This window comes from Miscanthus floridulus, chromosome 9 (genome assembly GCF_019320115.1).
Source record: "Miscanthus floridulus cultivar M001 chromosome 9, ASM1932011v1, whole genome shotgun sequence".
NCBI classification, from domain to species: Eukaryota; Viridiplantae; Streptophyta; class Magnoliopsida; order Poales; family Poaceae; genus Miscanthus; species Miscanthus floridulus.
Genome location: NC_089588.1, coordinates 140605228 through 140625959, shown reverse-complemented (window position 1 = coordinate 140625959; position 20732 = coordinate 140605228). Strand labels below are relative to the sequence as shown.

The window sequence follows — 20732 nt, the reverse complement described above, 5'->3', positions numbered from 1 at the left end:
AGGTATATTGCGGATTAGACAACCCTCCATACCCTTGAGAAGACTAATTGCACCCCTATGTGCCTTGCTTTTGCCCTCTTAGATCAACAATGCGTAATCAGTCAAAGTGTTCTAGAAGCCAAAAATTGTGCCCTTGCAATTCGAAAGCAATTGGAAAGGTGTCTAACCGCAGATTTTTGGATTATGGTTTTTGAGATATTGATTGGCCTTAGAATGGAAGTCTCGACGACAAATATAGTAAAAAAGCTAGTTTTGCTACAATGCAAGTCAACCCAACTTGCTGTACAACTGCACCACGAAGGCAAATTGTACTTAACCTGCTTGATAGTGAACTAGTCCCTAGTTTTGTGAATTACTTGCAACTTGTGTTGTCCTCCAAGCCTCGCTAACATTCTTCTGCGTCAATGGTTCTCCAATGCTGACATGCCTTTGGTACCTTATATGTGTGTTTACCCAAGAGGTTGCATCAGATTCAACCCAGATCACTGTTGCAACTTGGATACGAAGGCTCCATAAGGAATGATCGTCGAGAACGTTGAGCCGACAGAGTCAACTATTACGTTTACCACTCACTCGACAGACTCAGACCATACAATATTGTTATCAGAGAAAGAGAACTGCACACATGGAACCATTGCAACGAGTATCCTTCAGAAGATTATGATCTAGTGCAAAGTCCATATGGTATGTGCTGTATCCACTAGGGAAGTAGATGCTACAAGTATTTAATCTATGTTTGTATCGCTCTTCGTACATCGGGGACGAAGTACGTAGGACATTGCTATCTTGGATTCCTCCCAAAGTAACAATACATCGGGAAGGCCAACGAAGGAAATTCTTCAGACAAAACTTACTACAAAGGACAAGTATCAGAAAGTGTCTTGACCAAATTAGCCTCCCTTATGCTTGAAGCGATGTAGCCTAAATCTGTCGCTGATATTGGAAACTGGTAGCATGTCTCTCTTCCATAAAAGTCTTTCGTCCTGAATCTCGGGACGCGATTCTTTTAAGGGGGGAGGGCTGTAACACCCTAGGTGTTTGCCACCAATTAAGCAATGGGTTTGAGCTCAAACACGGTATATTAAGTAATGATGAAGATGTCAAGGTCAAACCTATGGAAAGGAGCCACCACTTAAACTTGGACCATGCACCATTGCTTGCATGCTGCCCTTTCTTAAAGGTATGTTTGAGTAATGATGGATGTACTCATTTCATGTGTCTTGCATCAATATCCATCTATATTGATCCATGGAAAAGTTTCATAAAGTTTGGAATCAAGAAGTCACATGAAATGACAAGTTATGTCCTTGCTTGGATCGTTTTATAAAGTGAATGGAATTCTAGATTGTTCACCAAACCTTGCAACCTTTCCCAAATGACTCTAGATGAACTCTACAACAAAAGTCATGAAGGGTTCATGTTGAGCAAATACCAAGAAAATGCTCCAATGGGTCAAAAAGGATAATTTAAGCTTCATCGTGATCCTACTTTGGTCAAAGTAGAACAGTAGGTTCTATACCATTTTTGAGGTTGGACCTTAAATAAAAGTTGTAGTACATATCATGTAGAACAAACTTTGTTTTTGGACCAAGAGCTAGATCAACTTGGAAATAAGTCAAACAGAGGCTCGAAGTTGGAACCTGATGCTGATTTCAACACTTAGAATTATTCTAAGTCAGTTTCGCTAAGCAACGACGTTGGCATTCCGCGTTCTCCGGAATTCATTAAGCAACTTGAGTTGGTCCAAAAAGAGAAGTTGAAGGTTATACTATGGAGAAGAGCATGCAAAAAGTTGCACTGAGTTTGACCGAGTTTTGACCTCCGAAAGTGAATTTCTGTGACCGTTATCAAGGCGCTGACACTGATAGTTTGTGGCCTAATTATCCGCTGTTGAAAAGCTCTAATGACCTTGGTCTATAATGAAAAATGAAGAGCAGTTCGTGGGCTTCAAACTTCATTTTAGGCCCAAAGTCTAATTCGGACCCGAGCTAGCCCAAAACGGCATCCCACCTTGTCCACCTCGCTGCACGCCACGTGCTCGACGTTTTGCCTTCGTGGCAACCATGCCGCCGAGCGCGCCCCACCATTGCCGAGCTTTGATGCCGCGTGCATCCACGCCCCTGCGTCCCTGTTCCGCCATAACTGAGCGCCTGAGGCTCCCCCTTCCACTCCCGCTCACTCCCTCTGGCTCCCCCTCGCCCTTTTTGCTCCAACCGCGCGCCTGCGCGCGTGCCAGCGCGCGGCAGCCATGGCCGTCGTGGCCGAACTCCATTACCGCCGCTGCTCCTTCTCCTGCTGCCCTCCAGCGCCACCACCAAGTACGCCTACGGCTCCACGACCGACTCCCCAGCTGCGTAACCCTTCTCCACCGCCGTTCGCCACTGGCTCGTCGCTACTGCCGGCGCGGCCACCGCTAGGTCGCCCACGCACGTGGCCAGGAGGCCATGGGCCATCACCAGCCATGCTAAGACCTTCTACGGGTGCGCCCTATCACCGCGCCTCCACAGCGCCTCTCCCTGGCCGCAGACGTCCTCCACCGCCGTCGGCACGGGCTGGAGCCCGACGTGCCCTGCTGCCGTCCTGAGGAAGAAGAAGATGGACCACGCGCGTGAATAGAGTGTCTTCCAGGGGGTTAAGTGATGAAGTGGTGACTCATATGAATAGCGCCGTTAAGGATCTGTTCGTTCCGGTTTTATTTGTGGAAACTACAGGGACCCTTATGCAAGTTTACATTCCTTTTCTTTTGCTTTTTACAGATTTGAATGATGAACTTTGAAAATTCGTATTAATTAGTAGAAAAATCATAAAATAGAAAATGAGGACTTTTTGGAATCCTTGTGAAATTGTCTATGCAGTAGATCTATAATATGGCATATTTTAGTTTAAAGTTTTAGCTGTTAAAATAGATCTATGCAGGTTAGGGTTTGAATGCTAGTCTTACTTGTCTTTTTCATAACTACAGTTTTTATGCTCAAATAAATGTGAAATTTTTGTGGAGTGCTACTAAGGTTATTGTTGTTGTCTGGTAAAAATTTCAGGAGTTTAGGATTTATAGTTTAAGAGTTATAAAAATAACAAATGCCCTGTATTGCTTTGCTTCTACTCTGAACAGTTCTGCATGTTTGAATTAATTGGCTCAGTTAAGTTATGAATCATGACTTGGTGAAAATACATTAGTTGTAGTACTTTTCTTAAGCTTTCCAAAAAGTTAAATATCATGATTTTTGGCTAAGTATATATTGAGTTATAATTGCTTAAATCTCTGTGGCTGTTTCTGCCTAAACCCAGACAGGGTTTCCTTGTTCTTACTGTGGGGCCTTCTTAATAGTAGAATTTGCTTTAGGTGTTTACAACAAAGTTGTTTAGAATTTGATAAGCTTTCTAAAAAGTCTAGAACCACATTTATTGGATATGTATAACTCCATTTATAGCTGTTTAAAGTGGCATGTCAGTTTCTGTCTATGTTTTGGACAGAGATGCAATTATTGGATTAATTGACCCTTCTAACTGTAGAATCATCTTAAGATGATAATAATAAAGTTGTAGATAACTCACCTAACTAGCTTGTGTTAAATTTTCATGGCATGTGGCCAAGTAGTTTGTGAGTTATGACTGTTCTAAGTTGGTCTTCAGAAATTGTAGCTTTCTGGAATTGCTGGACCAACTTTGATAAATGTGCCTGTTTAACCTGGTTAACTTTGGAATCATGCTGATAGGTTTAAATATGAATTGTAGATAATTTCATAATATTTCCATAATGTCTTCTTGCAAGTCATTTGGATTTGTGTAACTCCAGTTATAGCTAAATCTTGTAGCTGCTGTTTGCATGTCCAGAAATTGGCAGATTCCAATTATAGTGTTTGCTTGTATATTGTTAAGTGTGACTTATGCCTTGAGTGATGACTGAGTTAGAGCACATGAGATCTTGGGAAAACTTGTGTCATGCTTGGTGTTGTCGTCTTCTTTGCCATCTTAGCATGATAGATTGTGTGATGGTTAAGTTAAGCATCGCAAAGTACTTAAGTGTGAGTGTAAACTATGCTTGTCCTTGCTTGCTATTTTGTGATGCATCTCATGGTACTATTCTTCATATTCATACACTTGCATATTGCATCTCATCTAGGTGCGCTAGATGAACCACGTGAAGAATATAATGTTGGAGCCAAACCCGAAGACGGTGTATGGAGGATCTATCCCGAAGATGGAAGGACTAAGCAAGTGCTAGGATCTGAGATATCACCAGGATGGTGCAAGTTAACTGAACTGACTTGTGTCGGATCCCAGGCAAGCCCCGGAGCATTCTAAGTCTCCTACTTTATAAAAGCAATTCTTTCTATATACGAGTTATATATTGTTGCATTAAGTTGTAGGAGTTGATTGAAACCGTTGATGCATTTATTACTATCCTTGCCTACCTTATTACCTTTTTACCCTGTTAGGTCAGGATCGAATAACTGCTTAGCCTTGCTTAGACCGGTAGCGATCGGTGATATCTGGTCACCTACATTATAGGTGGTTACTGGAAGAATTTAGCTATGGAAAGAATGATATCCTGGAATTAACCATGTGTGATGGATAATTGGAGACCGGACGGAAAAAGTTGGAGGCAACCAGACAGGGTTCTGGGGTGCTGTTAGTTTCCGTCTGTGTCGATTAAGGACCGACCGTTGTTGGGCCTCGAGTCATGTTGAACGCATGCCTTACATTTAGCTGGCCGGATAAAGTACCTTCCGACCGCGAAGCTGGGAGATTTTTCAGGCCGAGTAGATTGCCCGCAACGCACTGTGCCGGAGCAGGTGTGGTAGGACACGGGGGCGGGATGATAAGGCCAAAGTGCAGTCGGTCGGCCCCCGGGTACATGTGGTTCCTGGCAAACTCGAGATACCTGGAAAGTTGACTCGGTGATCAATATCTCACTTTAGTGGGTGAGTGAGGTTTGTGTAAGGAATAAATCACCAGCTGGTTAGGAATCGATTCGAATCGCCATCGCTCCTGGATAGTGAGCACTTGACTCGAGTTACTGCATCGTAGTAATTATTATGGAACAATGATGGTTATCTGGATGGTATGGGATATGCTAAATCTAAATTGGTAACTGGATGTTATTGGTTAATCAAGTGATTGCTATAGTACAGGTGCTTACCTAGATGGATAGGCCATAATAAAGATGATGCAAAGTACTTAAAATGGTTTCTTCATGATAGCTTATGCTTTTCGCAAACAAGTCAGCTAGCCCACTAAAGAAAGCCTTGCATGATCCTTGGTGTCATTTGTTTTGGTTTCCGATGGGTAAGTCTGGCTGAGTACATTCGAGTACTCAGGGTTTATCCCACCTTGTTGCAGGTGATGTTCTCGACCTGTTGATGATGGTGGCTAACCACCGGTGGGCTCGGTGATTCTATATTTACTTCTCATCTATATGCTTTTGTCGGATGATGTCACTTATGCTAGCAATATATTTGGAACTTATATTAATGTAATTATTTGAAAGCTATGTTGTTTTCACTAAGCGGTTTTGAAACCCAAATTTGTACTATTATTTGTTAAACCCTTTGTAACATTATTTCCGCTGCAACCCGATGTATGTGATGTGTATTTGCTTAATCACGCGATCTTGGTTGTGATGTTGATTTACCGAGGTCTTTCGGGACACTCGGCGGACTACCGGGTTTATATGAGTGAAAGTATGGGTGTGTCAACGTGTTGCGGGGACAACCATACTTGATCTTTGTATAAATTGGGCGGTTCTGTCACAATGGAGGAGGGGGAATTGGGGATTCTCACCGCGGATGGAAATGAAGGCGCGACGGATCAGAGACGGCGCACGGCTAGGAATGGCGGACGACGGTTTCCTGCAAACATCGACGATGTTTAAGGATCAACCAAAAGCGAGAAAAAGAAAGGGAAAAAGGCTCGGCGACTTCGCGAAATCAATGCAAAGCACGACAACGGACTTACGGAGGCGATGGAACACCAGAACGTCGAGGCCCGAGCTCAGTGGCGCGAGCTAGGGTTGCGGCGGCGCTGCAAGCTTTGTGCGAGGGTGTGTCGCGTGTAGATGGGAAAGGAGTGCGAAGGGAGGGGGTGGCTCTTATAGAGCAGCTTGGCATGGAAATCGCGCCGAACCATGGAGAAAACGAGAGCGGGCAACGAGATTTGGTTCAGCGGCGTCAGGATAAGGGAGCGATCCTCCCGTTTTCGGCGGGAGGTTGGGACGGCGCCGACAAGCGGGCCCGGTGTGTCAGCGAGCCAAGGCGGGAGGGTGGAGGCGGCGCGCGTCTACATGGCGTGGGGAACGGTTGGGCTGGCCCAAGAAGGAAAGGGCGCGCGGCGGAGCTGCTGCAGAAGCGCTACCAAACGGCCCCCTAAGTAGCGTACCAACAAGGCAACAATGAACAATAAATTATTTGGCCGGGCAGGTGACATCACTTAATGTCATTTCTCAGGGCATGCTTGGTGCTTTTGTTGGGACTGTTTTGCTAGGCGAGTAAGAAACTAGGTTCAGCTAGTTGTTTGGATCATACACCTAGCTATCCCGAGAAAGCCAAATCGTCTCGCTTGGCTAGGCAAGCATCTCGTGGCTTGAGCCATCTACAGAAGGTGAGGTGGGCAAGGCGAATCCGGTAAAGGCTCCAAGTATGGCTTTGGTTTTTATTCTCATTTATTATCTCTAGCACTCTAGGATAAACTTTGAATGTATATTTTTTAGTCAGTCCAAAATTACATAGCGTCATAGGCTCATAGCCCCAAATCAATCTCCAATAATCTCAACTTCATCTAATCCTTAGCTCGAGCGCTCGCTATATGCAACCTATTCGGTTGGCTGGTTTGTTGCTGGTTCGTAAAGAAGTACTGCTGGCTGGTTTGTGTGAGAGAAAAATACTATTCCAACTGGAAATTTACGATCGTTTACGACAAGCCACAGCCAAACGAACAGGTTGATGTGCTTGGTCTGTATGAAGCAGAGGGGAGGAGGACTGTTGCTTGGTCTGTGTTGTGAACCAATATATATATATATATATATATATATATATATATATATATATATATATATATATATATATATATATATATATATATATATATTGTATGCGGGTCAATATTGAGCTTGGTCTCTGAATCAAAACCTGTTATATGTGCTTGGTCTCTGAACACCTGATATGGTTGGTCTCCGTGTGAACCAACAACAAATTCTAGCTGATGTATGTTTTATCTTGGTCTCTGTGAACCAAAGTTTGTTATTATGAACCAATGGCGTTGGAATGTAAATACGTATTTTGTTTTGCTGTGTACAAAGTGAGGGAAAACATTACATAACTATACTTTTATCTGTCCTGGACAAATGTTTTTTTAAGAAAAATTAAATATCACCGAACCGTGTGTATGTGCTATCAACACTCATATGTCTCTCTGTTTAATGGCAGGGAACGGAAATAGCTAAATATTTCTTCCCTTTTAGAGGAAGGGCAAGATGTCTTTTCATACCACACTTATTAGCAGTAGACCAGTGCCAATGAGGGGATTCAAGATTTGAACTGGCGGTACATGAGAGAAGAGAAGTATTGTCCGGCGCAATCATGGAAATCCTATTGAAATATATACCTATAAAATTTTCAAAAAAACTTTAAATGATACACATCTATTGTGCATCTATAAATGTATAGTTCTTAAAAGTTGAGATGCAAAATCATTTTTCAAAAAATCATATGAAAAAATAGATGCACATGTACTAGAAGACAAAATCATAGGACGGTGACTCACAAGAAAGAGAAAGGCAGTGTTGCTAGATTGTGAGGTGGGTGTCCTTGGTATAAGTATTCAAGACCCACTGGAACTATCAAAACACAAAATAGAGGGACATCATGTACTCACTCGATCCTCCAAAAAAAAAAACTAGACATTCTATGATTTTTCACATGGACTAGTATCAAAGAGAAATGACCATGGTACCCCTATTTATCAAGGTGTTCTCCTCAAATGGAATTGTACATGTAGGCCTGTAGAATGTAGATTACTTGCCATCTTTAGATCTAATCTTAATTAATGTGGATGCATGGTTCATCATATATCCACAGTGTGCTAGAATTGACAAATCGCACCAAAGTCAATGTGGTCACAGCAGGCCGGCGGGGTACAATTGTGACAACAGCTATTGGGCTCACATTCCATGTTAATCCTTCATCGCCTATTTGGGCCAGCCCAACAACTAAATCGTGTAGCCTTGGAATCGACTGACAACTACGCTACGTGTAATCCAATCCAACGCAATCCAAATACGCTAAAATACAAACAGTGTGAAAAAAATGAGTGGATCTGCATGCTTCTGGTTTCTACGTCGGCCATCGCGATGTTTCTACTGTCTTGTGGCTGCAGAAAACCTGATTTATATATATTTTGGAACATTTATATATGTACTTCAAAAGGACAAAGATAACGTCGTAGTCATCGCAAAATAACAAGATAATAATTAACAACCTTTTTCTGTGCCATTATTTCCTCAGATTTAAAAAATTCTCTATCTTTTCGAAACCACTACCCAAAATCCATTCGTTCCTTGTAAATCGATGGATCCATAAAACCAACTCTGAGAGCTTGTTCAGGAGAGCTTCTCCTGCTCTTGGATTTACTGTACAAGTGATTCTTTCTACAGCAAAAAAAAAAAGAAGATTCTTTGGATTCTCTAAAATAAAATATAGGCAAAATATGTTTTTGTGTCACAATTAAATCACTTTATGAAGTTAGCATATAATTATTTATTTATACAATATTATTTGACAAAGCTCCTGGATTACATGGTGGGAATGAGCGGCAACCAAAGTCCCAAGGGAGCAATGATGACACTTCAACGAAGTGGTGGTGTACATGATGTGGAACATTTAGAAAGAAAGTCACTGAAGGATTTTTCAAGACGTGGCCATAGATTCACGACAAGTGGCCTTCAAAGCAAAGGAGGACATTGATATGCACTTTAGGTTCTTAACAACCCGACTTAGCCTTCACCGTTTAGCTGGTCCTTCTGGGCTTTCCTGTTCATATAAACTTCTTTCCTTCGAGACAGTTTTCGAAACAAAAGCTCCTGAATTCAAATTAGAACCGGCTACACAACACGTCAACACAGGCCCGGCCCTGGAGGGGGGCAAACGGGGCAGCCGCTCCAGGCCCCCCCCAGACCAAGGGGCCCCAGGTATGTACGATGTATATACGTATTGACATCCACCTTGAAAGCTGGTAGCTGCTAGTGCTAGAAAGTAGCAGCCCGTAATAACAATCTATATTTATTCATTATACTTTGTTTCATTTGCTTCTTTTGTCTGTTTATTAAATTTCAACACCACCATGTTATGTCAAAAAATAGTCTTTTAGAAATGAAAAAAGGAGACAAAAAGAGTAAGAAGAAATAAGTAAATGAATTAATGAGTCAGAGAGTATCCATTATAAATCTTTTAAGAGTCATATAAGCTAAGAAATCTATATGAAACAAATTTTTTTTTGCCAAACCAGTTAAGATAGAATAGCTCCTCAAGAGGAGATCCTTAAAACCCACTCTTATAAAAGTAAATGAATTAATGAGTCAGAAAGTATCCATTATAAATTTAGTACTATTGATATAATTTTTATATTAAGGGGCCTGAATTTGAGGTTGGCTCTAGGCCTCAACAATCCAGGACCGGCACTGCGTCAACACCGCAAAAAATTACTAAAAGCAGGAGGTCAAAACTGCCAAGTGGGTCCCGCGCTACCCCCACCAGGCGCGCGCCACCTCCTCTCGCCACGTGTCGGGTCGCCAAGACGCCAACGGACTGTCCCGTTGGTTCCCGCCACTCCTATCCATCCATATATTTTCCACCGGAAAAAAATAATAAAAATTCTCAGGAAAATAAAACACACAGGGAGGGGGAGCGAGAGAGGCAGAGAGAGCGAGAGCGAGACGCACTGTTGCGGAAATGCCGCTCCCGGCGTTCCTGGCGGCGGCGGCGAGGCTCGCCGTCCTGGTGGCCGCTGCCGTGACGGCGGCCAACGCGGCCTCCTTCGCGCGGTACCGGCGCCGCCACCTCCGCCGCATCCCCAACCCCATCGACGAGTCCGCCGACCCCCTCGCCGACTTCCGCGCCCTCCCCTCCAACTCCGCCGCCGCCTCCGAGGAGGCCGCAGGTCCCGCTCCCCTCTTCCCCCTCTCGAACCCTATGTCCGCCTTGTACTTGTTTCTACTCCTTGGGTCTAATGGTCCTGGTTATATCATTCTGAAGCGCCGCATTGGTGGGGTTGTCAGTTTTGGTTTTCAGGCAACACAACTGACTAATTTATACAGTATGTATGGTAATTTGTTGCGGAATTGGTTAGCTTTTGTAATCTAAGACGAGTAATTGATCACAGATGGTGTGAATTAATCAGAGAAACTAACTAAAACATGGATGGTTAATGTGAAATTGTAGGTGCAGCGTACTGTATCCCTGCATCATATTCAGTCTTAATCAGTACATCATTGTTAGTCTGCACAAGTCAGAGTCTTTGCTTCATAGATTTGAAATTCCGAACTATAGGTACCTGATTATTGGAAAGCAGTTAATATATATCTGTTTCTCGGAAAGCAGTTAATTCCAAGCGACATGGAAGTGCTGAAGGTGTGTTTGATTCTTCGCAGAAGATGGCAATTTCTTCTTTGGGCTAGCGACCGCGCCGGCGCATGTCGAGGACAGGTTGGAAGATGCTTGGCTTCAGTTTGCAGTCGAGCATTCCTGCGATGACAAGGAGGCTGTGAGCGACCATAAGACAGCAGGCGCGGTGATGGCATCGGCTGCAGGGGACGGAGGCGCTCAGTTGGCTTCTAGGTCCAGAGGGGATGAAAAGGCTGGTGATGGAGAGAAGAGGAAGCCTCTTAAGGTTGCCATGGAGGCGATGCTCAGGGGGTTTGAAATGTTTTCTGACGGTGGTGAATCTGGTTCTGGCGATAATTGCAGCCACAACGTCGCGGCTTGGCACAATGTTCCTTGCCCGTAAGTGCAATTTGTCTTTTGTCACTTACAACTTTTTCGTCATGTGCTAATATTCTAGATGCTGTCTTTTTTCCTGCACAGTATTGTGCATAATGTGTTGCTTACACTCAATGGACGCTCACATGTGGGCAAACTGTACCAATTTGTTCAGGCAAGAAAGGCTTAAGTTTTGGTCTGATCCCGATACTGAGTTGAAACTTGCTAAGGAAACTGGGATCAGTGTTTTCCGCCTGGGGATTGATTGGACAAGGATAATGCCTAAGGAACCAACTGAAGAGTTGAAGAGTTCAGTAAGTCTTAGGAACCTACTCTGCACTTCATGTGCTTTCTCTGAACACCTATACTCTTTCTTCTCTGTGTAGTGTGTTGTACTCTCTGCAATGGTGGAATAAGACATCCGTCACCTTTTCTAGGTCAATTTTGCAGCACTCGAGCGGTATAGATGGATCATTCAAAGGGTTCGTGAATATGGAATGAAAGTGATGCTTACGTTGTTTCACCACTCACTTCCACCTTGGGCTGGAGAATATGGTGGGTGGAGGATGGAAAAAACCGCGAAGTACTTTATGGATTTTGTGAGGTAATGCTTTCTAGCAGTCAAACTGGCTGTCAGGACTCTTCCATTACATGAATCTGTTCAAATAAAGTTAGTTTTGGCTGTGCAGGCTTGTTGTTGATCGTGTATCTGATTTGGTGGACTACTGGGTGGTTTTTAATGAACCTCATGTGTTTGTAATGCTGACCTATTGTGCTGGTGCTTGGCCTGGTGGAGACCCTAATGCAATTGAAGTAGCAACATCTGCTTTACCAACTGGTGTATATAACCAAGCATTACATTGGATGGCTATTGCACATGCAGAAGCCTATGACTACATACATTCAGAAAGGTATATAATACGTTACTTGAAATGCAATTTCTCTAACGAATTTCCACAATTCTGAGTGGAACTCTTTGGTGATTTATACAGAAAAAGTAAAAGGAAGCCAATCGTTGGTGTCGCTCATCATGTATCGTTTACACGGCCCTATGGTCTATTTGATGTTGCTGCTGTCACACTGGCTAATTCATTGACCCTTTTCCCTTACATTGATAGCATATGTGATAAATTGGATTTTATTGGCATCAACTACTATGGGCAGGTAAATTAAATACTAGCTGCTTAGATAAATGATCCGAACATGTAAGCAACAGGAGCTGCTAACTCCATTTTCATGCAGGAGGTGATATCTGGCCCTGGTCTAAAGCTCGTGGACGATGATGAGTACAGTGAATCTGGTCGTGGTGTTTATCCTGATGGGCTGTTTCGTATCCTGATTCAGTTTAATGAAAGATACAAGAGCTTAAATATACCTTTTATAATTACTGAAAATGGAGTTTCTGACGAGACTGATCTGATTCGCAAACCATATATTCTGGAGCACCTGTTAGCCATTTATGCTGCAATCATTATGGTCCGTTCTTATATTAATTTGTAATGAAACATTCCTTACTGTCATGTATATATAACTTCCAGCACTGATAGACATTGTTTTAAAGGGTGTGCCTGTGCTTGGTTATCTATTCTGGACGATGTCAGATAATTGGGAATGGGCAGATGGCTATGGTCCCAAGTTTGGGCTTGTAGCTGTTGATCGTGCTAACAACCTAGCACGGAAACCTAGGCCTTCATACTATTTATTCTCCAAGGTGATCTCTGATCTCAGCAAATTATTATACAGTATCCTGTGTACACATTGTCTGGAAAAGTATAAAACAAATTTGTAATGTTTGTGCATCTTGTTTCTTGGGTCCCTTGTTTTGCATAAAATTATGCAGACTTGTGATAACTTAATTTCTCACTCCCCTTTTTTTCATATTAGCATTTGGTGTTTCTCTGATGATCTTAACAAAATGCACTTGAACTTCAGGTTGTTACAACTGGGAAAATTACAAGACAGGACAGACTGGGTGCTTGGAGGGAGCTGCAACAAGCAGCATTTCAGAAGAAAACACGCCCATTTTTCAGGGCAGTAGATAAACATGGTCGGATGTATGCAGGTGTGTGGTGATTCTTCTCGAAACATTCTGTTATATATTATTAAATTGACATTATTCATGGGTAATGGCTTGTTTCTCTTAAAACAGCTTGATAAGTAGGATAAACAACCACTATTGACAGATTGTAAAATATGCCAATGGCTACTGCCTTCAGGCTTCTTGGAGTCGAGAGTGACGCTCCATGTTAGTTTTTTCTTATATTGAATTCATACCACAACTCCTTCAGTTGAGTTATATAATTTTTTTTTTGTACAGTTGAATTACATAATTACCAAAGGGCATAGAGAGAAAAAAAACCTAGCTGAAATAGAAATTTTAGTTGGTATAAACTGTGGTTGCTGTCCCCACCTAAGAAAAATGAGCCTTTTGTTCTTCAGGGGGTTTAGATCGGCCTATCCAGAGACCATTCATATTGCGGGATTGGCGATTTGGTCATTATGAAATGGAAGGCTTGCAGGATCCTTTCAGTCGCTTTATAAGATCCATTTTTTCACCAATTTTGCGCAAGAAGAAGATTCATTACATTGAGTATGAGGATATTTCTTATGCTATTTCTCCCTGATGCTTGTTACTCTAGTTGGTGAGTCAAGAGAATGTCAGAATCTGATTTTTCCCTTTCACCATATATCATCTATCTAAAATTGCTTGCTCTTGTTTCTGTAGGTAAAGTAGCATGATTTGTCTTCTAGATAAAGTAAATAAAAAGTTCCTTGAAGCAGAGGTTTCTCTTTTTTGTGGATAAATTACTATGTGCACTATTTATCATGGCAGTAAGTATCTTATATATACCTTTCTTTTTATTTTATTGTTATCTCCTCCGGAATTATTTGCATGTTAAATTCTTCATTTGACTGAAGATTTGGCTGTTTTAGCATCATGTGGACCCATATCCTACTAAATTTTGTTTTACCAACCCAAAATATCTACATCTGCTAGCTCAGACCTATGTCTTGCTCTTCTTAATTGAAGATGCTTTTGGGGAAATGTCTGACTGACCATGTGGGCAACAAAGACACTGTTGTCTAATCCTCTGATTCATCAACGTCTTTGTGAATATACACATTCAAGTCATCTGAGTTAATGGCAGCTATTTCTGATCTAAATCCCTGCATCCATCACATGATCAGAGCTACCATCATTACAGGAGTGTCAAACTAACTCTGACACTGTTTTTCCAAGTAATCCCCTGCGTAGGTATATCCACCATGCATCAGTCATGAGTTATCTTCCCACATTTATAATTTTTATTATCCATTATATATCATTGGCCATAGTCTCCATAAAGAAATGAAATTTTGTCATAAAGTAAGCAGGCTTGGTCACAGTTAGGATATTTATCAATGCCATTATGAGGTGAGTGGCATACAAATGATTTAACTTGAGTGTGAATGTTTTTGCATAAAAATTGAAATAAAACTTGTCAGCAGAAGGTACAACGATAGCCAATTATTCACCTTAAGTGAAGTTGACACATGTAGCCATGGAGAGGCTATTTAGTTCTGTAATTGAATTCATCCTTGACGGGGTGGGTGTAGGACGGGAGATGGTCCGGTTTCATAGTACTTCGATGCACAAAGCGGATATGCCTAACTGTGTTAGCCAATTTTAAGTATTCGGTGCGATTAATGCAGATCTATCCTCCACAAGCTCATGATTTCGAGTGCTCCTCCCGTCCTCAAAATTTAGTACCGCCATATCTTATTGTAACAGTTCTGGTCCTTACCTGACTTTTGGGAACTTCTCTAAAGGCCGTGTATGTCTTCTATGAAGGAACCAGTCCACTAACTTCTGTATGTATGCTACATTACATAGTACGGGACAACTAAATTTGTGGTATGTGCATATCCTGATATCCACTTACAGGACTGGTCATGCACTCTGCTGTAACTAAACACCCCCCCCCCCCCCCCCCCCACCAGTGGGATCCATAATATTTTTGGAAAAAATATAGTAAAGGTTCCTTCGGGCTAGTTCCTCAGCCTGTTCGCTTGGTCATATTTGGCTTATAAGCCATGGCTTATCAGCCAACGAACAATATTTTTCTCACACCAAACCAGCCAACAGTACTTTCAGCCATGGCTTATAAGCCAAACCAGCCCAAACGAACAGGGCACCTATCCAGGAATCCTCTGGTCTTCTCCCCCGTGTGATTGTCCTCAGGCACCACCTCCCCCAACCCACCGCGCCGCTGGAAGGCTGCTGCACAAGCTTGTGGTCCGTAGGGCCAAGCTTGGCACTGGCCGGCTTCGACACAAATGGTCCTGAATCTGGTGCAGGGTGGTTGATCACAGACAGGGGTATATTGGTAATTTTCGCGTGCTCCTTAGTCTCTCCTCGGGAACATAGACGGAGGGAATACATCCTTTTGAAGCTGAACTATTGGACATGTTAATCATTGATCTCTTGGTGCTAAACAATCTAATAGAAAGTCTTAGCAATAACATATATTGAGTTTCCTTGTCATCAAGGTTGTTCTGTCTTGTGGTATGGTCTAACAACCCTACTGTCTATTGGACCACTTTGATCCTAACACTAGTTTGATCTCGCTCCCTCAATCCATAAAAGCATATCATTTGGTTTTTGGGCATCAGCATGGGCTCCAAAATGCAGCATCTGTATTTAGTATATCTTTAAATCATAGTAAGTCATTAGTATTATAAAAGTACTTTGCAAGGCAAACTTGCATGTATCCCAAAAATGACACTTTATTTGTAGTGGGAAAACTTCATAATATAGAGGCCAACAAATTGTACTTTCAATAATCATGATTTTGATCATCCCATGGCCTGATGATACAGTCATAGGATCTTGATTCTATAAACAGGAAAACATCCTAGGATCCTGATTCTATAAACAGGAAAATGGTCCCTGCTATCACCTTACGTGATGGTTTGTATAGCTAACCTTGACTGTCGTCTCTTATTTTAATCTTGTGGGTAAAACTTTCATCTTCCACTTGTGCACTTGCTAAAGTCTATAATTGCAAACAACAACAAATGGTTGCAAAGACCATTTAGTGATCATAATTACAAGTCATGCAAATATTGTTTCCCCTTTTATAGATTAGACTTTTTGTTCCTTCTTATTCACATGCCTTTTCATGTCTTTTTTTTTGTGAAGTAAAGATGGAAAATAAAAAAATACATAACACTTCATAGTATTATGTTGTCTGAAATAAGAAAAAATATGACAAGAGAGCATCATGTAGTGGTATTTTCTCTGAAACAATATTAGTAATATAGAGCTATACATCCAAAGGTGTTATTTTATCTGTATAGTACATGGAAAAAGCATCATGCGGTGGTATTTTCTCTGCAAAGAGAAAAAAAGGAAACATCTCATAGAAGTCCACAGCATGCTTCATATTAGTAATATAGAGCTACATAGTACATGAAAGGAAGTTGGGTGGTTGCCTTACAGGACAATAGATGCCAGGGCAATCATACAACTGCAGTATATAGGAAGAACTTTGGGTTATCACTTTCGAGGTACATAGACGGACAATAAAGCACTAGTTCAATCATTATTTAAATATGTAGGATTAAGGGCCGACGATGACCGTTAAATCCAAATACCAGTGGATGCAGAAGGATCAGTTGTTCTTAACAACTCGTGGAGCTCTCTCCATGAGGACCACTGGTTTCGGTGCAGCACAGTTCATCTTCACATTCTCCTTCTCTGGGACATGGAAAGCTGATGCAGGGAAGGTTTTCTTAATCCCAGCAATGCTCTTGCAGATAAGCTTTCCAGTTGCTGGATCATCAAGAGCAATCTCCTCCACTGGGACCCACACCATGAGCTCCCTGGTCTTTATCCCTTTTACCTTCTTGATCCTGCCCTTCTCGGCATAGCCGGTGATCTCTGTGCCATAAGAGACCATCCTTCCTAGACTCTGGAAGGTGTGGTCAACCCTCTTGCTTTGCTTGAGCCACACATATCCAGTTTCCTGGACATAACCACACTCGATTAGGTCCTTCAATGGAAGCAGACCATTGGGGAGGCCTGCTTCCCTGAGCAAGAGCTGGGTACACAGTTGGCAGATCTCGTTGCCGTAGTAGACCTCAGCCTTGGCCTTGAGTTCATCGGCTATAAGAGCCATGTTCTATGGGCTATATCTCTTTTCTCCCACTCTCACCTTTCTTTTTCTTTGCTCTGATCACGTTTTGAGGCTTTGCTGTGTGTGATATGATTCTGCAGTGCATGGCTGGCTTTATATAGGAAATGCCTTATAAAATTGTGCTTCAACATGTTAGGAATTTTCCATCTTGCCATTTTCTATGAAGGACATATAACATATAATAATGGTCATAAAACCTGTAGGGTCCTCTTCTCAGGTTTAATGTTGAAGCAGTGTAAAATATCTTGTGTGTGGAGTATAAGATGGCCCAACTGGAGTTATGTCATGTGACCACCGGTTGAGACTTGGAGTCTACCTACCGGTCATGGTAGTTCATACTATTTTAGTTTTGATTCATTTTTTCTATCTCGCCCTGTCGGTACAAATAAATGGTCCAAACTCTTGTATATAGTTGAGCAATTGGGGAGTATACATGGATAGTTGAGCAGGTAGAAATGTATGTAAGTCACTAGTGTTGGTTTCTGACTTAGAAAAGTTGCCTCAGGTGAGATCAGAGTTCTACTAGTGCCCCTGCTGTCTCTGTTTTGCTGGACATCTTTGAAAAATTATCTTTGAAGAATGTGTATTGTGTGAGCTATTTCAGTGAGAGGAGTGTTGTAGATTGGCTTATAAGAATGTATACTTCCTCCATTCCAACCTCCAAATTATAAGTCATTCCAATTTTCTTGAAGAGTCAAAGCATCTTAGTTTGATCAAAATTACAGAGAAAATTACAAAGATTTATGACAACAAATAGGTATACTACGAAAAATATAATTAATGAAGAATTAAATGTTATTATTTTATTATATATAAATTTGCTCAAACTTTAGATGTTTTGACTCTATAAGAAAATTGGAATGACTTATAATTTGGGACGGGGAGGGAGCATAACCAAAAAAGATGTGGATATTGAGCAGGAGAGTAGATATTGAGCAGGAGAGTAACTTGGGTATGTTAAACCTTAAAACAAGAACATAACTTATACTAATTTCTGAATTTGGTGGAGGGGTGTTGTAATTTATTGGAACATAAAACTGTTCTGGCATGTTATTGAGATTCGTATGAGTGAGTCACCAAGCATGTTCTGTGAAAATTACTTGTTACCAAGCATGTGCTGAATTTATCTGGTACAGATTTATCCTGGCACCTCGGACCCTTCTGCAGCAACTTCTTGATTGACACCTAAATTTGACTTACAGATCTATCTAGTACAATCTTTATTGAAGACGAAAGATTTATGAATGGTGTTTAGTTGAGCCTGTTGAGGATCATGTGCGAAGAAAAGAAAGCAAATGGAGCACAGAGAAGGATCAGATTGGAGTCCGTAGTTTGTTAAGCTCCTGTATGAAGTACACGTGCAATACGGAAGGCATCAGGATATTATACATAGAAGCAAAGAAAAGGATACTTTACTTTCGGCAACGTTGCACGGAAGGAAACACCAAGATAAGTCCAAGGTTGTCGACGTAGTGCATGCAACATGCATTGATCTTGGATGCAACTTTGTTTGCTAGAAGACGACGACCAGTGACCTGTTCTTTTGGGATACATCGGCCGTGGAACAAAGACCGACATAGTTGTGTATTTACGTATGCAAAATACCGAAATGTTTCTATTCGGCTCAGAATTTCTATATGTAAAGGACAGAATAACTGTTCTATATAATTATAAAGGGTGACGCTGATTGACAAATCCAACACTCAATAATCAAAATCAATCTACCTTATACTTTTTATCTTCTATATACCTCAAGCTTTTTCAATCCTCTTGTTGTACAGCACATCTCTCGATGAGATATATCAGCATTCTATGTGGTCTTGCTGATCTTAGGACATCCCGCCGTGTGTTGTTCCCCCTGAGACCTAAAAGTGTGTGATCCGAGTTGGCGGCAACACAACTGTAAGCCGGTAAACTGCCAACCAACTAAAACTAATGCACTTCGTCCGATCCACTACTGCCCAACACCTGACACACTTGCCATGCTCAATACCTGCACTATACATGTTGCGTATTCAATGTTGTAACATGTAAGCTCTAGAGACGTGACGTTCTTAGTCTTGATGGATAATCTGGTCATTTGTATGAGGTGTGCATTTAGGTTCATGACCTAACATCTCCTCAGAAGACAGTTTTGAGCAGTGGGCCAATTGAATTGGTCCTGATGAGGTGAAGCTCCAGGGCTTTATTTATCTTGTGCTATTATTTCATCTCTATGTTCAGTAGTCAGTACAATCCAGCTTTTGGTCATTTTGATACAAACAGTTTGGATTACTGCCAATCTATGTTCACTCTGTCCATCATGTCTCACCCTGGTACTATGTATTGGCCCTCCCTATCTACTCGCTTTATTGTCGTCATGGTCCTGCATGTGCCTAGTCTCTTCCTTCCCTAACACGGTATTGGAGGTCCTGTATATTCTGATTCATGAATCTGGAGGTACCTCGTATGTATCGTCACATTATAGAAGTGCAAAGGATGGGCATAGGGTTCAGGTAGCCGTCCAAGTGTACTGTAGCTGGTGTAGACGGCCGAGATTATGTGGTATCATGCTCCAGTTGTGCCTGTAGCATATGGGAAGAGGATGGATAAAGGCAGGAGGAGGTACATGATGTGGGGTGGTACATGCATGTGCTTAGTTAATGCCATAATGGTGATGCTGTCTTCGCCTTCTTTCAGGCCACCCAATCAGCCTCCAGCTATTATGTGTGTAACTATACAAGTACATAGATTGGTACAGATCTTATTGCCTGCCAGAAAATGACTAGTGATAGATAATGAATTCATGTAACAATGTAGGAGTATATATATGTAACACAATGAACTCAAGTATTTTCATGTTTAGAAACTTGCACCACATGTATTGATACGTTGAAGAACATGATCAATTGACTTGTTTTTACATTAAGATTTGGATGTTGTCTTGTGTATCTTATAGACTTAGTGTTGACGCCGAGATGTATCCCGGATCACACACCCGCAAAGGCTAGTATGCCCGTGGTTGCAAGCAACCGGTGTTAGTAACAAAAGGGATAGTACGCCGGTGGTTGCAAGCAACCGGTGGCAGTAACAAAAGGGCTAGTACACCCGTGGTTACAAGCAACCGGTGGTAGTAACAAAACCATGGTTGCAAGCAACCGGTGGTAGTAACAAAAAACTGCAGCAAATCGACGAGACCGATCGAGGGATCGGTTAGGCCGATGTTGAGCCCGTTCTTCGACTGATAGACTCCTGAACTTCTCCTGGGAAGACCTGTCGGGGAGGAGCAAGTGGAGGATCTCCTAGGACCAGCAAGACCGCCTAGGATGCCGACAAACCTCTTGCCGGGAGATGTGCCGAACAACAGGAGAGGTTGGAAGAAAGAGTAAAGAGGCAAAAGAGAGGTAGTAGATGTATTTTTGTTCGATTTGATAGATGGGAACTCAATCGGCCATGTACCCCTTGTTTTATAAGGGGTATGGGTGGTCTTATCCTATAGGAAAGCCAATGTGGTACTATTATCATATCGCTTTATGGAGTTTTCCTTAGATTGTGCCAAAACTATCATGGGCCTATTTAAATTGGCTTGGGCCCAATTTAAGAG

At 41.9% G+C, this 20732-nt stretch overlaps 2 protein-coding genes across 5 annotated transcripts; one reads left to right on the top strand and one right to left on the bottom strand.

Moving 5' to 3' along the window:
- Window positions 1–9876: 9876 nt before the first annotated feature.
- On the top strand, window positions 9877–18885 carry LOC136484344 (beta-glucosidase-like SFR2, chloroplastic). Of its 4 annotated transcripts, none has more exons than XR_010765908.1 (12): window positions 9877–10152; window positions 10646–10994; window positions 11146–11284; window positions 11408–11574; window positions 11660–11881; window positions 11963–12134; window positions 12213–12446; window positions 12532–12681; window positions 12903–13032; window positions 13410–13612; window positions 13696–13802; window positions 18352–18885. XR_010765908.1 is itself a non-coding variant. In XM_066481596.1 (10 exons), exons 1-10 carry the CDS (start codon window positions 9945–9947, stop codon window positions 13122–13124), a joined length of 1779 nt encoding a protein of 592 aa, XP_066337693.1. In that variant the 5' UTR covers window positions 9877–9944; the 3' UTR covers window positions 13125–13227. The 4 variants fall into 4 exon arrangements, 1 of the variants encoding a protein (XP_066337693.1); XR_010765906.1 differs by having other exon boundaries at window positions 10643–10994; XR_010765907.1 differs by having other exon boundaries at window positions 10643–10994; window positions 18286–18885.
- Window positions 16369–18279, bottom strand: LOC136484345 (uncharacterized protein At5g01610-like). The gene has a single exon (XM_066481597.1). It carries the CDS (start codon window positions 17129–17131, stop codon window positions 16625–16627), a length of 507 nt encoding a protein of 168 aa, XP_066337694.1. The 5' UTR covers window positions 17132–18279; the 3' UTR covers window positions 16369–16624.
- Window positions 18886–20732: the final 1847 nt, after the last annotated feature.